This window comes from Netta rufina, assembly GCF_964035555.1.
Source record: "Netta rufina genome assembly, chromosome: 2".
In the NCBI taxonomy this organism is placed as follows: domain Eukaryota; kingdom Metazoa; phylum Chordata; class Aves; order Anseriformes; family Anatidae; genus Netta; species Netta rufina.
In genome coordinates this window covers 138,993,086-139,015,144 of record NC_140124.1, presented here as the reverse complement: position 1 = coordinate 139,015,144, position 22,059 = coordinate 138,993,086, and the positions used below count along the sequence as shown (strand labels likewise).

Sequence of the window (22,059 nt, the reverse complement as noted above, 5' to 3'; positions counted from 1 at the left end):
ACCTCAGCTTGGGGGGGGGGGGGGGGAACAAACAAACAAACAAGCAAGCAAACAAAAATACAACCCGGGAGCGAGCCCGCTCCCAAACTCGGAGGAATAGTTTGAAGGGACGAGAGGGGAGGCAGCAACAGCTCTGAAAGGAGAGTGTAATAGGACGGCGAGAGGGCTGCTGTCCCCTCCTTTCCTCCTCTCCATCCTCAGCCTCCCCGGCAAAGTTTGGGCGCTCGCTCCTCACTCGGGACCCCCCCTACGGCTCCCCGCAGCCGCCCGTGCCGAGCCCGAGCTAGAGACAAGTCTGTTAGAGGGAGCCCCCCTCAGGAAACTTACGTTTGATCTGCCGGGGTTTGCTCTGTTTCCTTCGGGACATGCTGCCGGGCTGCCGCTCCTGCCTCGCTCCAGGTACGGGAGCGGAGCTGAGGGGGGGACAGGGGGGGCCGGGGGCCGGCTCAGCCGACGGGGCGCATGGAGGAGCCGGCGGCCGCCCCGAGATGCCACGGCAAATGACAGGAGAGCCGGGAGAGGGAAGGAGCGTGTGTGCCTGTGCCGGAGGACGAAGGGAAGAGGGACGGGGAGATCGGGGCGGAGAGCGAGGGGGGGAGAGAGCAGCAGAAAGCGCGGAGGGAGGGAGCGGGGGAAGGAGGGAGGGAGGGAGAGAGGAGGAAGGAAGGGAGGGAGGGAGAGAGGGAGGGAGGGGAGAGCTGGCTCCTCGCTCTCTCTCTCCCTCTCTCGCCCGCTCTCTGCCGTTGCCGCTCCGCTCCGCTCCGACTGACAGGCGGCGAGGGAGGGGGCGAGGGAGGGGCTTTCGGGGCCGGGGGGGGGGCGGAAAGAGGGGGGCGTTCGTCCCTCAGCCTTGACGGGCGCTGCCCGCTCCCAGAGACGAGCCGGCGTGCAAACCGCCTCCTGTCTCCGGGGTGGAGAGGGTGGGCACGGGGGGTGCCGAGGCGGGAGGTTTCAATCGTCCCGGCGCTGCGGAGGCTGCGGGCGGCGGGGGGAGCCGCAACTTTCCTCAGAGGGAGCGGGCAGGAAAGTCCCCAACGGCCGCGCGGCGGGCACGGGTCCTGGCGCCCCGCTCAGGGCGTCCGCCGCCGTGTCCTGACGGACCGAACGCTCCCTCCTGCCCCGGGAGGCTCCGAAGCTGGGCAGGGAGGGCAGCGCTTTCCTCCGGGGGCTCCTCACAGCGGTGTCGCCGCCCCGCCGGCGCTGGGTGGGGGGGACGCGGCGCTGCCCGCGGTGCCCTGTCACGGCGGGTACTGGGGGCCTGGTGGTCCGTGCTTGGCCCTGTGATGCATCGCTGCTTGGCTTTTGGGTGAAAGATGGAGATAAACCAACCGTCTGCGTCGCCTTTAATTGGTTTCTGCCCTTGCAAATAGTTATAATAGAGAAATGTGTTTCTCGCACGGCCGAAACCGACATCTGACGCTTCTATTACTAATTAAGTGTTCTGACAAAGCCAAATCGTCAGCTATGCTTGTGTTTACAGTCTGTGTCTTTAGGACAAACTTTCCCTTGAACATGCTGTTTTAATGGCCTAACTCGTCTAATTCCCATGTACACTTGTACAGTCTGTTGTGAACAGCCCGTGCTTTCTATACCTTATCGTGTTGCTTAGCATTGCACACATGTTACCAGATCGCAGTGTTGTCAAACATTAACTTTGCAAAAATCTTGGGGGAAAAAAAAATCAGCCTGATTTCATTTATGCCAAGAAGGGATACTTGATACTGAAACATCTTTATTACCATGTTTCCAGAAATTTCAGATCTGACATATGAATGTACTACGATGTCAAGTGACTTCTTACAACTTCACTAGCAAGAAATAAATGGTTTCTGTTCACTTAAATTGTTAAGCATTTATTTAGCTCGTACGTGTGTAGTCCAACCAAATACTCTCAACAGAATCAGGTTTTAGATTGACCTTTCAAAACTTTGAGTGATTATTTGTTTGAGCAATATTGCAAAAGTCTTCATACAAGCAACATAAATTCTAATAAGACAATATACTAAAATTTCCCATCATATTTTGTTACAAAGCAATGTTTGTAAATTATAAGGGAATTTGCTAAAACACTTTTTATCACACAAGAGAACATGACAGAAACAGTGAATGATATTAAATATTTGGTTTTTAGATACTTTAAAGGGTCTGAGTAAATAATACATGTTCTTTTGTTAGTTGAAGTGATTGTGGTGTGCCAAATTTGTATTTCAATTTATTCTCCAGAGGTGCAGGCTCAAGTTTAAATACCAGTGTAGTAGTGGTAGCATTTTCATAGTAGTGGTAGTGTTTTCAAGAAGGTATGCTATGTCAGTAGACAAACATAACAGTCACCACCAAATGAAATGCTGTTATGGCTTTGTTGCAGACTGAGGCTAGAACAGGAGTCTGGACAGACGAGATACCCATCTTTCAAATTAAAGTTAGTATTATTTATATTTGATTTTTATCCATTCTCAGCATTTACTTAAAGTCTCAGAATTAGCAATGTCCTTTCCTTCAGATAGGTTGACCATTTCTGATTCTATTTTGTTGCCTGCCTTTCACACAGTGTCTTCAGGTCAAAGAGGTAATTTGGCAGATATCAACTTTATACCTACTGCTGTTTAAATGTAAAAGAATGGACTTGGGTAACATGTTTCCAACATTTGGACAATATAAAAACTGCAAATTGTAAAACACTGTTTGGCCACTGTAACTTAAAAAATAATATACTTTACATGGTATAGAACAGTTATAAATAAGTGATAAACAGCAATGCAAAATGAAAGAATGCTCAAGTCTGTGTCACAAATAAGTGTTTATTCTTATATACTGTTTAAAGTAAATTACATAAGAGCATCATTACTATGCTGACTCTTACTTTCGTAAATATTTAAGCAGCAGTGTAAGTTAAGTTACATATTTTGTGCATTCTGAGTTATTAAAGCCATATTCTATTTTGTCAGCTCGAAAGAGGGCATATAAAGATGTATTAGTTCTTTGACAATTCAGAGAGATATGCTTGATCACTTAAGGTATTATTACACTTAGTCATTTCAGTGTGTTTTGGACTTGTTTAGCTAAAGCTTAAGAAGTTGTTTATGAAATTCCAAAATGAAACATACATATGCATGCTGTTTTAAAATGTAATTAACAGCATAAATTAACAAACAGTTTTCCCTAATTTGCAAAGAAACTTGCAGTTAGTACATTTCAGTACTCTGTGAAAATTACCCATTTTCTTTAGCAGAATGAGTAGCACATAACATGAAAACAGAGATTTAATAGATGTATCTACCAAATGAGACCAGGCCAGAGTGCATCTCAAGAACTGTACATGGTCATTGATACCGTTTAATTGTTAAATCTCAGGTTCTATTCACCACAAATTGTTTTCAATAAGCTGTATTGATAAGGGCACTCTATTGGTGAAGAAGGTACTTGCGTCAAATGGAAACGAGTAATGTGGTATAGCTTTCTCTTAGAGAAATAAACCCTGGAGAGAGAGTCATTCAACCTAGAATTTTAAAATCTTAGGAATTACCTCTGCAAACACAGACCCTCCAAAAGAATGTATAATTTTAACTGAACTACTATAACTATGATGTTGTCCACACCAGGGCTGTAGTATCTATGCCATTCACTGTCTCTTTAAGTATCTGTTTAATACTGCCTCTAGCAACCAGGTAGTGCTCACAGAGTTCCTTTGCCTGCTCAGCAGAGAGCAACATCTGAGCATGGGGACTGGGGAAACAGTGTCTCTAGTGTGTGTTTGTCCATAAACAGGGTACAGACAGATGACTAGAAATAATGGAGTAACAAGTATAGTTTAAAAATTTAGTAATGCTCTTTCAACCAAAACGATAATTCAGTGTGAGCACTGGTGGTATAAACCCATTTCAGTACGCATATGCTCTTAGTCAATTGCTCAAGAAGAAAACTCCACAGAAACCTACTTCTTAATCAGCTCTAGCATTGTTACTTCCAATTATCTCAATATATCTTATGAAGATTCTACTAAGATTTATAAAATCCCTCTAACTGAACTGTTATCACAGTTCAAAACTTAAATTCTTGAAATGCCAGAACACTAGCAAGAACATAGGAAAATTATAGCTTAGATTTGCAGAGTCTTCAATTGGGCAATTATTTTCCACATAGATGACACGCATTTTTTAAAAAATGCCCTTCTTTCGTGAACATTTAATGATTTTTAAAACAACCTTTCCATTCCGTCACTGAGACTTAAAAATAGACTTAAAAATACCACCAAGCAGCTGAATGATCATTTTGAACCTTGAATTTAGAAGCAAAGTTTCCTTTGACTTTTGAAATGAGGAAGAAGAACGCTTCCAATTTGTATTTCTATAACACAAAGGAAAAATTCTTCAAGCAGATACTTCACATGCCTAGGAACCTGCAGAAGATCTGAGGGTGTCCAAGAAGAATGGGTGAGACCAGTGGATATGTATTGCCCTTTCAACCAGTCACATAAACAAGTTAGAACTGAATTAGTATTACATTTTTGGTGAATGTTTTACTCCCTAGGAGTGATCACAACCCTACAGTGAAGTTACTGGCCACAGGATCTCCATTGGTACAACAATGTAGGAAGCCAGACACACAGAGTGCTGGAATCAGTGCTGAGTCAGACTTCATGTTGATAGTCCAGACCTTTGCATCCATTCTGGGAGATCTGCCAGTGTTTAGAGGCCAAACCCCATGTCCATTCCATATGGAGAAGGAAGACTAGCATAGAAATAAATGGTGACCTCAGAAACTTTCCGTGTTCCTAACCAGACTTTTCCTAAAAAGGGTACGCTCTGGATTTGAATTCATTTTTTGGTTGGTGCGAGGCTTAGTATTTTCCTGGTGTCAGTTTTCAGTCTCTTTTCATGTATTTTTTTAGACCAGAAATTGCTGCACTCTTTCAATAGTTCAGTTATGCAAGATATTTTTCATCTCGCATTAAAATTTATATCTTATTTGTTATCCAGAAATAGTGGCAAAGATTATTCTTCATTTCCTGACTGGATGCTCTCTGATATTGCTCAGGTAATCTTATGGATGAACAAACTGTTAGTCTACCAAACTGCTTAGACTTTTTGGGCAACTTAAAATCAGAATCATGGAATAGCCATCATAATTTTCTTCATAATAATAACAAATGTTCTTTTTCACTGCACAGGATTACAGTAATACTGTGGAGGAAAAAAATGCATTTACTTCAGAAAAATTATACATAAAAATAATACATAAAAATATACATAAAAATTATACATATACAACAGATCCTGATTCTGATGTCCACATTCTCCTTTGCAGATAAAATATACCTCAAGATCCACAAAATTCTACTGTCCAAATGATTTGCATAAGCTAATAGTATGGCATGTATAAGCTAATAATAAGCTAATAATAACCTAATAGTATGCCATGTCTTCAACTGCAAAAGAAAATTCACTAGCTGTAGCATAGCTGGAGAAAGCTTTTTGATTGAAGAAAGGCACCAACATGGATGCATGTTCAGAATGAGATATTATATCACACATATGGCAGCATCTGTAATGTGGGGTGGAAAGAACAGTGTCCTATGATTAAATATTTCTGGATGCCTCAGTTGTCTGAAATGCAGCCCATTCACCCCCACTGTTTACAGATGGCCATTGAAAACTGAAAAAATCTACTGAAACAAGTCTGTAATCATACACTGCATTGTGAATTTCTGCCGGTAGCAAGACTGTGCAGCCCCCAGCAGCAGTAACTTACTGTTTTGGAATGCAAATGGGCTTCAGAGGCCAGTTCTGTTACAAGTCCCGGGACTTCTCTGTGTTCTGTGACTGACCCTATCCTCCCCAGGAGCATACTACCCTTAGCACAGTCTTAACACTCTACAGTCTGGGCTTCTGAGAGGCACCTTTCTCAGAGATACAAACAGTAATGTAGCATAAGTTTTCTTTCAGCTTCTAAGCACAGAGAGGGAGAAGTTCAGAAGAAAATACAACCTAAAGGAAAAAAAAAAAAAAAAAAAAAAAAGGAATAGTAGAATAGGAGAAACAGAAGAAAAAAATATGGAAGAATGGCTGTGTTGCTGTAAAATCTTTATTTCTATCTTTATTTGTTTTTAAATAAGCCAACAGCAGTATTTCATGTAGACATAGAATAGCACTGAAAAGATAACATTAATGTTGTCAAATTACTCTTTATGACTTCTTAGTGCAACACTCGTAAAGTAGTGACATGAGTATAAAGTGCAACTACAATCAAAGCTTGAACTAAAATAGCATTTTCTTTTCTCCTTGTTCTTTCATTTCACTGTAACTTATATTTCATCCCTTTTGGGAGCAATTAGCAGTGTCTGCATCACAACAAATAGACAAACTAGATATTACGGTCATCTCTGCCCAGTTGTTGTGAAGGATATTGCACATACACACTATTTTCTCAATAATATACACTGAAACATGCTCAAGAATTAAAAAAAAAAAAAAAAAAAAAAAAAAAAGAAACATGGAAACATGATGATCCCCCTGTATGTACAGCAGTACCTCAGCAGTACCTCTACTGGTTTACCCTTATAGCTTTTTAATCACAGTCCTTAGCTTTTTTAACTCTTTTTTTTTTTTTTTTTTCCTTCTGCCATGTATCACTCTAATGGATGGTCTTGCACAAATGCATAGCGATAAGTGGTAGATTCTGTGGCATAATCTGTGCTTGTGCCCTGTCTGTTCCATCATATTGTGCAAATGATGCTCTCGCCAGTGAGAGCAGTAGCATAATCTCTAAATCAAAATTGATGCTGTTTACCAACTGAAAGAATATATAAGACCATGCATCATCATCATCATCATCATCATCATCATCATCATCATCATAAATAAGAACAAATGATAAAATGTGTTATAAAATCTTCAACATCTATAAGAGCACAGCATCTCACTTTCAAATTTATTTTTCTCTCAGTAGCCATGGATGTGTTTTGGTATATTAAGAGGGTGTTCAAAATGTATGCAACTCTTCAATTTATGCTATTATAAATGAAACAAACTACATTAGAAAGGAAATCTTACCACACAAACAGTCTTTCAAAAGTGGGACCCCCTAAGATTTTCTACCTTCAGAACCACCTGCTTTTTGCACAACAGACTTAGTGAAATAAGTAAAAGACATCATAGTCCAGTGGATTGAAGAAGAAAGGAAAATATAGTTCAGAGTCAGTCAGTAGTTTGTAACCCTATATTCTTTTGAGAAAACTGAAATGATTTTTGATATTTCACCTTACACCACAAAAAGCTAAATTACTCTTAAAATTGGTTGACTTAAATATCGTATTGATTTTGCTGATATTAACAACCTACATAATGTTGATCTCTTTCATATTCCATATGATCATTAAAAAAAATATTCAAATTCTCCCCCACTACTTAAATGCACCAGTAACATCCAAAAATTCACATAACAATTCAAAAAGTAAAACTATGGTTACAGTTTTCTGAAGTTCCTCAGTAACTTAGAATCCTTTTTAGTCTTCCTTTTTAATCTGTCTTGAAAATAAAATTTAAAATCTGAATTGTGCTGCTTTCAGTGATATGGCTTTTGACTAATACTGTTAATTAAGAATTAAAATAACATAACAAGGAGGAAATCAGCATTCTTGATTGTTTCCCAGTCTCAATTATTTTAAAAGGAGTTAAATGGAACTTCTCCAAATAAAAAACCTGAAGAACCACTCCCTCACCATTTCCCATCTGGCACCCAAGGGACTAAGTTGCCCTCAATTTCGTAAGATCATTTTCATCAGTGCAATTGAGTGTAGAGCAATTTTTGTAGTGGTCTCCAATCACAAAACCAAATTAGTTTGCCTTCATTTCACATTGGTGTAAGCAACTAAGTAAAGTACATATATGGACCTTTAATTTCTGTGTGTTAGCCTGAAAGAAAAAAAAAATGTTGGCTGGCCTCATTCATATAAAATGCTGATTAATAGTCATTAATGAAATGCTGTTTAATGGCTATTAATGAAATGTCTTTACACTAAATATAAAAAAATATTGTTACAGACAGGATCCACTTCATATTCAGTTAACCTAAAAATCTAACTAGTATTCTAGGCTCTCTCCACAGCAGAACAGACTAAGTAAATTAATTGTCTCTTAAAGTAGATATCCAAATATCACATAACTAAAGATGCCTTACACTGATCCCACCAAACTTTTTAAAATTTCTTGTGTATTATGTTTATTAATCTGTTTACTCCTGAATCCAGAACACTACTTCATTGCCACTAGTAAATAAAAGGTATCTTACTGGGACGTGGTCTTCTAGAAGATAACTTCATTTTCAGCAAATGTACTTTCTAAAAAAGTGGTGACTTTTTTGCTTCCACATGTCACAAATAGTTTCAATACATGTTAACCTAACTGGAACAGCACAACAGTGAGCGATCCAATGGTGGCTCCAGAGGCTTTATTTTCCCCAAGATAATGCTGACTTTATTGGTGTGTATAGTCAATATGTAAGCTTGTTTCAGTCAAATTATCAACCCTTTACGTGGTAATAGTTCTATAATGAACACCAAACAGTCTAATTTATGGATCACATATTCCTACTTATATCTTCCTGCTTTTTGGCCACTGACCAACAAAATCCTACGGAGATTTTTGAAATGTGATGCTTTCCCTAGAAGTTGTTGCCATGGCCACTGTCTGGCCATGAAATGGTAGATTTCGTGACTCAAATAGCCACAGACAAGTGTATTTATTCAATGAGCTTTTGCACTTATAATTAATTTGCTTTCGCGCACTCCATAGGACTGGTACAAATAAAAAATGCAGAGTTTTATAGGTGAAAATGTTGCTTCCTAGTCATTGATTTCCTGAATTACACACTGGAATTATTAGTGAAGAATTATCTTATTTTAATGTCACGTCACATTATTATTTTTGTTATGTCATCAACAGTACTGTTTCCTTTGCCTTCTCACCACTTGGCCTCTGAACAATATCTGTTCCTTAATCCATAATTTTAGCCTGTATATCAACTATTTGAGACTCCATGTTGTTTCTGGAGGGAGAATTTTAGGATATTAGAATGGAAAATTTACTTCTCTTAAGCTAATGAATAAATCAAACCATTTATCTATTATGTTTTTCTTCTTATATTTCCATGATGTATTATTTTCTTCTGAAGTTTATGGTACTTTGACACCTGGTTTGTCTTTCCCGCTTCTCAGGATGTATCTGCTTGTGATGATAAAAAAATATAATTACTATAAAAGATGATATGGGGCCTGGAGCATCTTCCCTAATAGGAAAGACTGGGAGACCTTGGTCTGTTCAGCCTTGAGAAGACTGAGAGAGGATCTTAACAATGTTTACAAATATTTTAAGCGTGGGAGACAGTGGGATTGAGCCAACCTCTTTTCAGTGGTTTGTGGGGATAGGACAAAGGGCAATGGCCACAAAATGGAGCACGGGAAGTTCCGCACCAACATGTGAAAGAACTTCTTCACAGTAAGGGTGATGGAGCACTGGAACAGGCTGCCCAGGGAGGTTGTGGAGTCTCCTTCTCTGGAGATATTCAAGGCCCGTCTGGACACCTACCTGGGCAACTTGCTCTGGGGAATCTGCTTTGGCAGGGGGGTTGGACCCGATGATCTCTTGAGGTCCCTTCCAACCCCTAAAATTCTGTGATTCTGTGATTATAAAGAGCTAATAACCTCTTACCTTGTCCTGTAAAGTGAAAAATACTGCATGAGCTTTTGATAAAGACAGGTAAACTCACTGATGAAATTTTAATAAAATATCCCAGGATCTAGTTTTTGTTTGTTTGTTGTTGTTTTTTTTCTAAAATGTTTTATTAGTGGAGAGCATAAAATTTCTTACAAATTTGAGATTGATAAAAATTTCAAGAAGATACACATATTAATATTGTGTGTGGACTGACTACATTTTCAAGCAATGCCTAAAAATAGAAGTGGATTTGGATTTCATATAGTTACCATAAATAGATCAACTGAAGAATGTGTAAGATTAGATTCTGAATCTGTTTTCTAGGACATTCTCCAGTTATACCTATGAAACTTACAGAACAAATAATTTATCCAATTAAATTCTTGTGGGACTAGGAAACATTCTAGCTTTGGGACTGCTTATACTTGTGAGCATTTTCAGTAGCAGTACCACAAGTGTAAATGTGAGATTAAGATTGGAGATTGACAGTAGCATAGTAGTATTTGTAGGATACAATTTTCATTTTGGTCACTGCTTTATACCATGGATGTACCAACATCTAAATGGCTGACATGTGACTCTTAAAATAGAAAACACTTCAAAGTATATGGTAGAAAAACAGTGGAGTAGCTATCAAATGGTTTAAAAATGAAAGTGCTACCCAGATAACTCCTTAGTTTAACCCTGATGCAGCTGAGGTCTGAGATCAACTTTTGATTATCTTGCCCAAAACCTGGATTGTGAACCTTGTTCTGTACATATTTACTGTATAAAAGATTGCCAGCCAATATTTATATGAAACAAACATTTCTCTTATTCTCAAATGGCGATGAATGTGTGACTTTCAACATTTTTTAACTCTAATATATTCTGTCAGAAGAAAACTGGGCCTGCAGCATCCAATTCAACAACACATACAGCAATGCGCTAATTTATTTGGCCTTCTTCTCCACCATTCTGTCTGGGGTTTGGAATAAAAGGCCTCTGGATGTGAGATACAGAATTTACAATAAGAAACATCAGTTTCTACTTCATGCAAACATGGTATTCGATCATTTAAAAAGTAGAAATATCTTTATGTTGATGGCTATGCCTTGTTTTGTTACCTATTAGCCACCTCATATATTACTTTCTATTCTATAAGTTACATGGTTTTCTCATCTACCTTTCATATTCTTATTAATATTTGTTAATGTATCTCTCTTGTTCTCTCTGTTAAACTCTGTTAAACTCCCTGTCCTAATATGTTAACCTTAGTAGTATGAACAGTATGAAAACAAAGAAATTTCAGTAAATAAAAAGTCAGGTAATCTGAGGAATGACATATGAATAAAACTGATGAGAACCAAATGAGTTGTAGTGCAGCTAAGATATAAGCTAAGAGACAACATGGGAAAAATATTCAGTAAAAGATAACGTATAAGAAGAAGTAATGTCATAGACTTCTAGAAAGGAAGGTTTAGGCTGCTAATTGAGAAAATAATTGTCATAATGATATTTTACATAATGAAAGTTCCAAAAAAAAAAGTGAATCATATTCATTTATAGAATCAAAATTTAGATAGGAAAATTAAAAGGAAAATTAATTTTAGATTTTCTGCATTTGGACTATGTGGTGTAATTGGTGACAATCCTACTTCTGAAGTAGGATTCAATCATCTATTCCACAATATGCAAATTGAAGCTCAGCTCTGGCCTTCAAATATTTTATATGATATGAATTCTAGACTGAGATTATAAACAACCGTATACAATATGGTTTTGCTCTGCCTCACCAGCTGACCTCCTGCAGTGTCTTCAGTTTTCAGACTGCATAAGAAAGTCTTAAGGCCCAGTTCTCCTCTGTGAAACTAATGACGTATCTCCCTTTAACTTCAGTAATGGCAGTAGAAGGTGATGATAATTAATCCCTTATGTTAAAACTATACAAACTTTCAAAACACTAATCAAATACAGATCTTCATCCCAAATCAGTTCATGACATCAGTGTATCCCAGTAGCAATAATGTTAAACTGTTACCAGAGATTCACCATATCACTGAAACAAAGCACAACTGCTTTGCATTATCACTTACTGGTATGCTTAAACAGTATTTCCAAAACCTTCCTTAATTCTAACATAAAGCTAAATGACTCTGAGCAAAATATTTCACTTTATGCATATGATGTATTGATTTTATTGTTAGCTTTTCTTACTTAATATGACTTCTCTGTCTTATAACCATGACTAAGTCTCCAGCTACAAAATGAATTTGATTAAATCCAAGCACTTGACCTTGCCAGCTAATGTCCCTAGATGCCTCTTTACTGACTACCAGTTTCTACGGGCTTCTCAGCAGTGGAACTGGAATATTTATATCATATCCCATGTTCTCTGGCCTCAATAACCGCATCTTTTCCCAAATCATTATTAAAATTAAAAATGATTTAGAAGGATGGACCTTCATCCCTTTCAGGCTGAACTGTATTACTTAGAATGAATTTCTTTCTTCATTACTTCTCATATGGATGTTAGGTTGCCATATACATCTCTAAAACTACTATTCAGAATCTGTACCAATTTTTCTTTAAATAAAATTGGAATTAAAAATAATTCTTGGTGAAAATTATGTTGCCTTAAGATTTTAAAATTCTTGGTTTTGGTAGAATTTAGTGATCACTAATCAAATGTTTTTAAATAGTGGCATTATGATACACTGTCATTTTTCAAGGTGAAATTAGAAACTTCACTGCCTTTCGAAACTAAATTGTCTTTAATATTATCCAAAACAACCCATAATCCTAGTCTTCTACACTAGATCATCTCAAACTATATCATACTTTGAGGTTTAAACACAATTAAAAACCCACCATTTCTTCACTTAGGCCAACGTTTAACATTTTCTTACATCACAGAGGGATGTAAAGAATTGTAACATCAATAACAAATAGTATCATGCACGACTGAAGGTTGTAAAAATTGTATGACCTTCAGTAAATGATAAAACTTCCAACTATTGTTCTGTTCCATAAAATGTTATTCTATACAGGGTTCTATTGTGTATTAGTGAGGTGTATATGCACACCTTGACTTCATATGATCAAAGAAAAGCAAGCCAAGTGAAGGAGCACCAAAATGGGTATCATATTTAAATAATGGCACCAAAAAAAAAAAAAAAAAAAAAAAAAAAGAGAGAGAGAGAGAGACTAAGCTGATTGTGAGAATAAACTTCTAATCATAACAGCTGTAAGGTTTTGGAAGGGCTTCCAGCAGGATAAGTGAGTAGAGGTAATCTAAGTCAGGTTCAGATGAAAGAAGTAATTTCAGAGCAGGATCATATTGGATAGACCCTGTGAACACAGGAATAATGCATGATATTTTTTTATTTGTTTTAGCTACATGTAAAATGTATGTCCTTGTATGTCTCAAAAGATTATAATAGCATTTGTGACAGACCTTTTACAATATTAATTCATCATCAAAACCAAACAGAAGTTTTATAGTCTTATCTGATGCAAAACTTGTACATCATTGGGTACATTCGACATCATAAAATGCCAATATCCCATGGGACACAAACTTACAAACTTTACCTGAAGTGGTCATATTGTATTGGGTTCGTTCCTCCACTGCACTGAAGTAAAGAGGGAAGATAAAGATTCTTTTATGCCTCCACCAGTTCAGCACCATCCTGGAGATAAGAAGCCAAGTCAGCCTTCAGCACAAAGCTAGAGAAATCACAGGGGTGCTCCAGCTCCTGACAACTAGAACAAAACACTCAGTACCCTCTGTCAGCTAGTGCTGAAAGAGCATTCCATGCTGCACCCTTCCCTGCTACTCATTGCCTGTGGACATCACAGACTGTCTGCATGTATGTAAATGTACCCCATCCCTGAAGTTAACAAAAATGAAGCTTTCTATAAAAAATGCTCAGATTCTTGAAAGGAAATCTTATGACCATTTTACTTCCCCTCAGGAATGGAAAATGACATTACAAGACCTTAAAATTTGCCCATTCTTTTTCCAGCAGCCCACTATTTTCTGTGTGTTTTATTAAACACACACATAAGCACAAAAATACACTAAAAGTGAATATGTGTGCATGTATATATTTACACACATATATGCCTACTGACAGCATACATACATATATAATTTTAAAAAGAAGTCCAGAAAATCATTAAACAATGGTGACTCAACTGTAAAAAAAACAGTAGTCATTAAATCTCATCACGTTATTTCATATTAAAATATCTCTCTGATTTTACAATGTCAGATTTGATCTTGCACAGTTTAGGTGCAGTATGTTGCCTCTTTCTGTGAACTATCCTCCTATCTATTTCCTAAGCTGTTATTCCGCACTTGTAATCATGTTATTTGAGTGCCTTATGTATTCTAAAAATAACCATAATAGAAGTTGCATGTAAGCGCGAGGTGAGAAGTGATGAACAGGACAGCGACACAGCACAACCAATCATACTGAATGTAAATGGGAGACCAGAACACACTGCACAGCAATAAATGATTATTATTATTACCATTTATAAAGAACCCCAAGGTATCAGAGGTGCTTCAAAGTACTCTTGAAGAAACATATCCCCTCCCCTAAAGAGTTTATAATCTAGAAACATTGCCTGACTGTTTCTTCTCTCATAAGAGTAAAACAAAACAGAATGATGAGCTAAGCTCAGCATTATGTTGGATCATGCTTAAGCTTATACTGCATCAACAGAGTTTATTCCATTGCTTCTTACTTTATACTCTGTTTTTGCCACTAAAGAAGGAGCTATACTAGCAGTTTGAGACTTGTTGAAACTCAGTGTGGAAGATGTAAGTGATTCAATTCACTTGAGTAGCCACAACTTGCAAATGTACTTGAATGAACATAAATTTATTTTGCATGCTCATCACAACTTGAACTGAGTCAAACTTTTACTTCCTGGAGTCATCGTTTCCAAGTGAGACCTCATGCAAAACTTTCATTTGGCCTCCAGCCAACTGTCTGCACTTGTCTACAAGTGTGTCCTGCACTCCAGACCCTTGAACAATGGAAGCTCAGAAGTTTCCGCAAACAAAACTAATACATCGCTTCCACTGCAATAGAAAGTACCCTTCATAAAAGAGACTGGTAAACAATTCCTGAAGAGGAGTATTCTTTTCCAAAAAATTAGTTCATCAGTTCCTTTCAAAAACATATATCCCTAAACAAATCCTCTCCTGCAATGCTGACACCAACATTATACAACATCACAGCTGCTAACAAGGTAAATGTCAGCAGGGGTGAACTACATCTTAGACCTGTATGGAAATTATAGAGAGGCAGCATAAGTCTGAAGGACTGTAAAGGAGAGTACAAAGACAAGAACTGGGTACATGATAATGATTAAGAATCTACTATATGGTTTAAATCCTTTATGTTACCATATCAAGTCATGTTCATCAAAGGTACATAAACCTTTTCCTTGTTAGTACTTTACTCTTTTTAGGCTGCTAGGTAGATGCCAGGACAGACTCTTGAAGCTAAACGAGACTAGAAATTAAATGTGGTTCCTCTAAAATTACTGGAATCTCTGCCATTTACTTCAGTGGTATCAGGGCCTCACCTTAAATATTGACAACATTAAATGATTCCAGTGGGATTTCTCAAGGGTTAAAATTCTATTTCATTGTAAAAAAAAAAAAAAAAAGGAAAACTAAATCTCACTTTTAATGAGAATGGGTTGTCTTCTAACCAAATATCATCTATATCACATTAGAATAATATAATATTTTCTTTTTCTGAAGATAGAGTTGTAGCCTGATTTTTTGCTCATCTGTATTTTTCCTTTTCATATCCTCCACAAACTGAGAAAAAGGTAAAAAGGCAACCATTGGCATACAGTATTGAAAAGTAAAACAATTCCCAAAGCACACTTCCACCCTGAAATTGCAAGTAACCTTTAAAATAAACATAACTGAATGAGATTAGAAAACAAAGAAAAATATTTGTTTCCCTCTGGTAATTTAATTTGTGCATATAATAAGCTGGGTCTGTAGTCAGTTTTACTTTTTCAGAGAAAATGAGCTTTATTTTTTCCAAGATAATACAGTGATTGTGCCATTCTCAGGGACTGCTATGGGAGAAGTTCATGTGTATGCTTACAATTAGACAGTGGAGAGCTGTGATTATAACATATTTCAGCACATCCTTGACACTGAGAAGACCACTGTTCAGTGTGGAAAAAAAAAAAAAAAAAAAAAAGCAAAACAAAAAAATACTGCTCTTAGGTCCAAGTCATTTGACCCCCAACATCTGTGGTAAAGTATGATTTTCTCTGCCTATTTTTTTTCCATTTCCTCTCCCTTTCAGCAGAAACTTGGAATTTCTGTTCAAATGCAAAGCGCATATATATATATACACATATATATAATATTATGTATATAATATATATATATATATAATTGAATCGTAGAATATCCCATGTTGGAAGGGACCCATAAGGATCATCAAGTCCAACTCCTGGCACCACACAGGTCTACCCAAAAGTTTAGACCATGTGACTAAATGCACAGTCCAATCACTTCTTAAATTCAGACAGGCTTGGTGTAGCGACTACTTCACTTGGGAGCCTGTTCCAGTGTGCAACCACTCTTTCAGTGAAGAACCTCTTCCTGATGTCCAGCATAAACTTCCCCTGCCTCAGCTTAACATCATTCCTGCAGGTCCTATTACTGGTGATTACAGAGAATAGGTCACCTGCCTCTCCACTCCCCCTCTCGAGGAAGTTGCAGGCTGCAATGAGGTCCCCCCTCAGCCTCCTCTTCTCCAGGCTGAACACGCCCAGTGATCTGAGGCACCTCTCATATGTCTTTCCCTCTAGGCCCTTCACCATCTTTGTCACCCTCCTCTGGACACTCTCCAACAGTTTAATGTCCTTTTTGTACTGTGTTGCCCAGAACTGCACACAGTAATCGAGGTGAGGCTGCACCAGCACAGAGTAGAGTGGGACAATCACTTCCCGCAACCGACTATATATATTATATATATATGTGTATATATATTTTTTTTTCATTCAAGAAAATACGGAAAACTCTGTGTGGAACTGAATGAGAAACCAAACTGTAAGGTTTTGGGCTTTTTATGGCTTCTCTTTTTACTAGGTTCTTCAAAGCTGAAATGGAAAAGAGAATCATCCATCTTCTGCCTCCTCTGGGAGGATCTGGGTCCTCACAGATCTCGAGGTTTGGGACACTGGGCAAAGTTCACATGGGAGTGCTGTCCATTTGTGGATTCCAGTTGTTCATAGAATCATATAACAGATTGGGTTGGAAGGGATCTTAAAGATCATCCAGTTCCAACTTCCCTGCCATGGTCAGGGACAACTCCCACCAGACCAGGTTGTCCAGGGCCTTGTACAACCTGGTCTTGAACATCTCCAGGAATGGGGCATCCACAGCTTCCCTGGGCAGGTTCCAGTTTGTTCCCAGTTTTGGAATTGTTATACAGAGAGTGTAAGCATAGGAATAAGGAAGCTGGGGTCCACCAGCAGACAGCCAAGTGGGATACCCTGTGGGCTGCCAGGAAGCTCTTTTTGGGTTTCATTGCAAGTCTGGCAAAATTGAGGAGTCATAAGAAATACAGTTTTGCAAAGCTGCTGTTTTTTATGAATAAAATCAGTTTGAAAGAAACTTATGAAGTTCCCAAAGGAATAAGAGAAAATATTGAAAGGGCTGTATTTTCAAGTATGTCTCCAGCTTTGTGTTGAGTAGGAATGTGCCATAACTGAATGCTGTGGTATGCGTGGGAGGAGCCCAACAGTGCTAGAATGTTCCTCATAATTTTCAGGTAATCATTATTTATAGGTGATGAATGTCAATAAAATGCTGTCAATTCACCTTGATTAGGAAAAGAGCAGTGACACATGAAAAATATGTATGCTCGAAGCAACCACTAGAGGGGAACTTGCAGTCACGCAGGTAAGGTAGCATCCAGGTTACTGCCTATCTTGGCTTTATTTTCCAAGTGAGATTCTTCAGTAATTAGTGGCAATTTTTGATTTGATTTGTTTTATTTTATTTTATTTTATTTTATTTTATTTTATTTTATTTTATTTTATTTATATATTTTTTAAATTTTTTAATTATTATTTTTTGTATAGGATGTATCAATAGACTTGGTATTTCAGAAGGGAATATATATTATTATTTTTTGTTATAATAAGATCTGCTTCTACATTTCTTCCAAAATTTCCCATATGGAAATTTGCTTCTTGTTCAGTCTAGCAGTAATGCAATACGGGATTTTAATAAAAGAATCAAATGTGACTGTCAACTGAGAGAGTAATGGTATTGGATATCTTGTGCTGGGAAGTAGAAATAATACTACACAGGAAATATCAATATAGATTAATCTATGGCTATGGATTTGACCATTTATTAAATTGGTTTTAGTTGTATAATGTACATTAAAGTGAGATAAATTCACAATTCACATTTCATTGATTTAGCTAAGTTCAATTGAGAATTAGTGTTGTTTTGTGTGTTTACATTTGACTTTTTCTTCCTAGAAGCTTAATCAGTGTAAGCTTACATAGCCAATATAACCTGCTGTGAAAGCTTGGATCTTTAATACTGCACCATAAGCCATGCCACTGAGGTAGAAAATTTACTGCTGGCCAGAAAAATAAAAATACCCTCCCTTCAAGATTATGGGGTATACTTCGAAAAGATCTCCAGCTGGTCTTCCAGTTAGTTGGTTTCAGAAAGGCTATAGCAGACATATTAAAACATAATTGTGTGCACTGAAAACTGCATACATAGGAAAGATACATAACATGTAAATCAAAACTCTAATGCCTTTCTGTACTAAGAAGTATATTAAATCTAGTGACTCTCAACATCTACAAACTGCCCAAATGCATAACACTGCATGTGTGTATGTATGCAAGAAAACCTTTGACTTGACTTAGTGGAAACCTTTGGAAAAAAATCATTATATTTAGTTCTTTTACTATGAAATATTTGTTTTTCAGTTCACAGGATAGAGTGTTTTTCTTATCTATCTTATAATAAGTGTATGAGTTTATGATAAAAAATGTATATAATAATAAGCCAGGGATGTTCATATCTCCCTTTAAAATATATGGTTTGATTTTACTATTCTGTATGTATCAACAGTTATTATATAACATCAAATGGCAATATATACCTTTATAGAAATAATTTCCCATCAGTCAACTTTGACATGGTATTGTAGAAACAAGATGATGGAGAAAATGACAAAGGAGAATTGTACCTATTCAGACTAACAAGAGCTTATCTTAAGAAAAGCAAAAAATACAACTACTTTACTCAGATAACTTTGAGTTCATCTATTTACGGAGATATATATATATATATTTACCATTGAATAACAAAATGTTCTTGCAGTTTTGCTTGTAATAAATGGGGATTCCATTATAAGTAGGCTTTGTAGTTTAACTACATATTTAAATTATTCTAAGAAAAACAGCTTTGCATTGCTACCTATAGGTTATCAGCAATGTTGTTCAAAGGAGTAACAACAACATAACTATTAAGTTGAGAGGAGATTCAATACCCAGATTGATGGCATTTCTAATTACTTCTGCTAGTAAAACCAATACCTGGGTTTTTATATTTGATGAATTTCTGTGAGTCATTGGGTCAAACCCAGTTACTTTTCTTAGTGTCCATGTCCAGAAAGACATGGAACTCTGATTGCCATGTCCTGAATCTAAAAGCACCTCTGTAGCAGTCTATAGCTTTCTAGCATAATACTTGGCACACATCTCTTTCCATATTTTAAAATATGGAAATTCCTGAATAGATTGTTTTCAAGACACAGAGAATTGCCATTAGAATGGTGAATGGTAAGAGGATAGGAAAATCCCACAGGATAGGAAAATAACACACAAAACTTCTGGCATGAAGGTAGGATAAGATATTCTAGAGGGTATCCTAGTCTGGGAGAAGAGAACAAGAGATGGATCTAGAAACTCTACAATGAAGTAAGGAGGTGAGTGAGCTGCAAAGAGTTTGCAGAATACAGGGAAATGGGGAAGTTAGTAGCCAGTGCACTTAGAGAGGAGAACAAAGGCACCCCAGGGTGCACAGTAGGCTTGACCTATGGAGGTAATGCACTATGTGACTCTCTTGTTGATGAAACAACAACAGTAATAAAGGATTATTTTTTCTGGCACTCAAAAGCATGCTACATAGTACAGCCTTTGATTGATAGTAAAATTAAATTAATATTAAATAATCTTGAAATTACAATACTTCTCAAAGGGCTTTTGATTCTATAAATGACTGAAGTAAACATAATTTTAAAGTAAATTTGTAAAACTGAATTTAAATAGACTAAGTTGGAAAATCTACCTAACCATAGCCACTGCTACTTTGCCATACATGTTTTCTAATATTACCCAGTCTTCACATACTGCAATTATAGGTGGTGAAAAAATGCTCAAAACAAAGAAAATATGCAGATAAATTTGACTTCGTTCAAATTCTACTTTTTACCACATTTTTGAGAAAAGTTGATTCTGCAAATTTGTTCATGAAGGTAATGACAATGTTGATAAAGGCATATCTTCCTTTCCTACCTTCCCACCTTTCCAACCTCTTTCTAATCTCTTTCTCATAAGCTGGTGTATAGGTGGACCTTGACAAAACTAGAATTGGAAAATTTTCTTGGCCTCCAACTCTGCAAGTAAGTGGTCTATTTATGATATGTAAATGGTCTTTCTCATTGCCCTACTGCTACTCTATCAAATGGGAGATGGAAACACTTCTTTGTAGGAATTGATTTTTTACTCTCTTCCCATTCCCCTCCCCCCCCCTTTTTTTTTTCCTTCTCTGTTGTTTTGCTTCTTCTATTACTTTTTTTTTTTCTGGGTTTTTGCTGTTGCCTTTTCAGAGATCAAGGAAAAACTTTCTTCTTTGCTGTTTGTGCTTTCCTCTGAGCACAGGAGAGATTTTCTGAGAAGGGTCGAAAATATAGCTCAAGTTTAGCAGATGTTAAGAGTCAGAGGTAACTAGATCTCTCTTCATTTTCTTAAATCACAACATGTTTTGACAAGTTATCCAGAACAAAGAAATCTTTCTTAACTGGTGTCCATGCCTGTTATTACAAGAGTGGTAGAGTATGCACTGCAGTGAAACACTTGGCAGTGTTATTCCTTGCTTCTGTGTTCATGCATTTTCCTCTTTTTTTTTTTTTTGACTGATCTGCCTCTCAACTGAAAGTAATGTTTAAATATGGGCAGCTTCCAGGCCCTATTTCATCTCAAGCCTATTTGGCACTGCACTGTAGCTTCAAGATTTTCCAAGCAAGTCTAGAGGGACTTGAGTCCCTTAGTTTCAGTACCTGGTAAACAGCTTGTTGCGATTCCATTTTAAAATAAATGCTAAAGAAATGCTGACTTACTAAATATAACTTGATTTCACTGATGCTCAGAATTTTGTGTCTCTATCTTTCACATTCATTAATAAAACGTATCACACCACTATTCATAGCATTAATTTGTTCTTATGTGTGTAACTGATGTTTATGATTAAGAGAATGAAACCTAATAGCACTTAAAATATACTTTTTTACTACCTGCTCCTGCTCCTGCCCTTTTTAGGACATGAATTTCATTTCATTTGAATTTCACTTATGACAGACTATCACATATGAAACAGAAACCAATTCATGTTTTTATTATTAATTGCAATAATTGCCAGCAATAAATTTATTATGCTTATTTCTGAAAATGCCATATATTCATGTTCATAAGTCCTAGCTGATGAGTCTAATCAATGTAGTTTTCAAAGTCCAAAGAAAATTACATTTCCTTAATTTGATAGAAAATTACATTTCCTTAATTTGATGGTTTAGCAAATTTTGAGAAATGAAGCTACATATACTGATATGTACATAAGTGTTAAGAAGTTGTTTAACCTTATTTCCCATCAGTAGTACATAGCCATTTCTTGTTTTGAACAAAGAATTATGGCAACATATCAACACTTCATAAAGATCTACTTTATATTTCATGATTGGTAAAGTGCATGCATAATGGTAGAAAATAAGCAAGATGAGCCACCCACCACACAGGATGAAAGATTTGAAGAACGTTTTGTCAATAAAGCAACAAAATATCCAACTTCAAGATTCACAAGTTAATATCTTGAACCTGTATACCTAGCATCTAAATATTAAGAAGGTGTACACATTTTTGTTACATGTTTTGGTCTCTTTAATGACTTATTTAAAATGTATCATGCAACAGTTTACATTATGTGCACAATCTCTTGTGTTATACTATACTGTACTGTAATATACTAATCTCAAACTCAAGTTTAAAACATAGTATTGTAATGTAC

General features: G+C 36.9%; 1 protein-coding gene across 2 annotated transcripts in view; it reads right to left on the bottom strand.

Annotated features, from left to right (window-relative positions):
* The window catches only part of ZFPM2 (zinc finger protein, FOG family member 2), a gene marked incomplete at both ends in the record, with an annotated part of 317,598 nt that extends 317,231 nt beyond the window's left edge, over nt 1-367 (bottom strand). For both annotated transcript variants that reach the window (XM_084282968.1, XM_084282969.1), the window contains one exon: nt 328-367. In XM_084282968.1, the coding sequence (XP_084139094.1) occupies nt 328-367 (40 nt within the window). The remainder of the gene's footprint in view (nt 1-327) is intronic.
* Between the last annotated feature and the right edge of the window lie 21,692 nt (nt 368-22,059).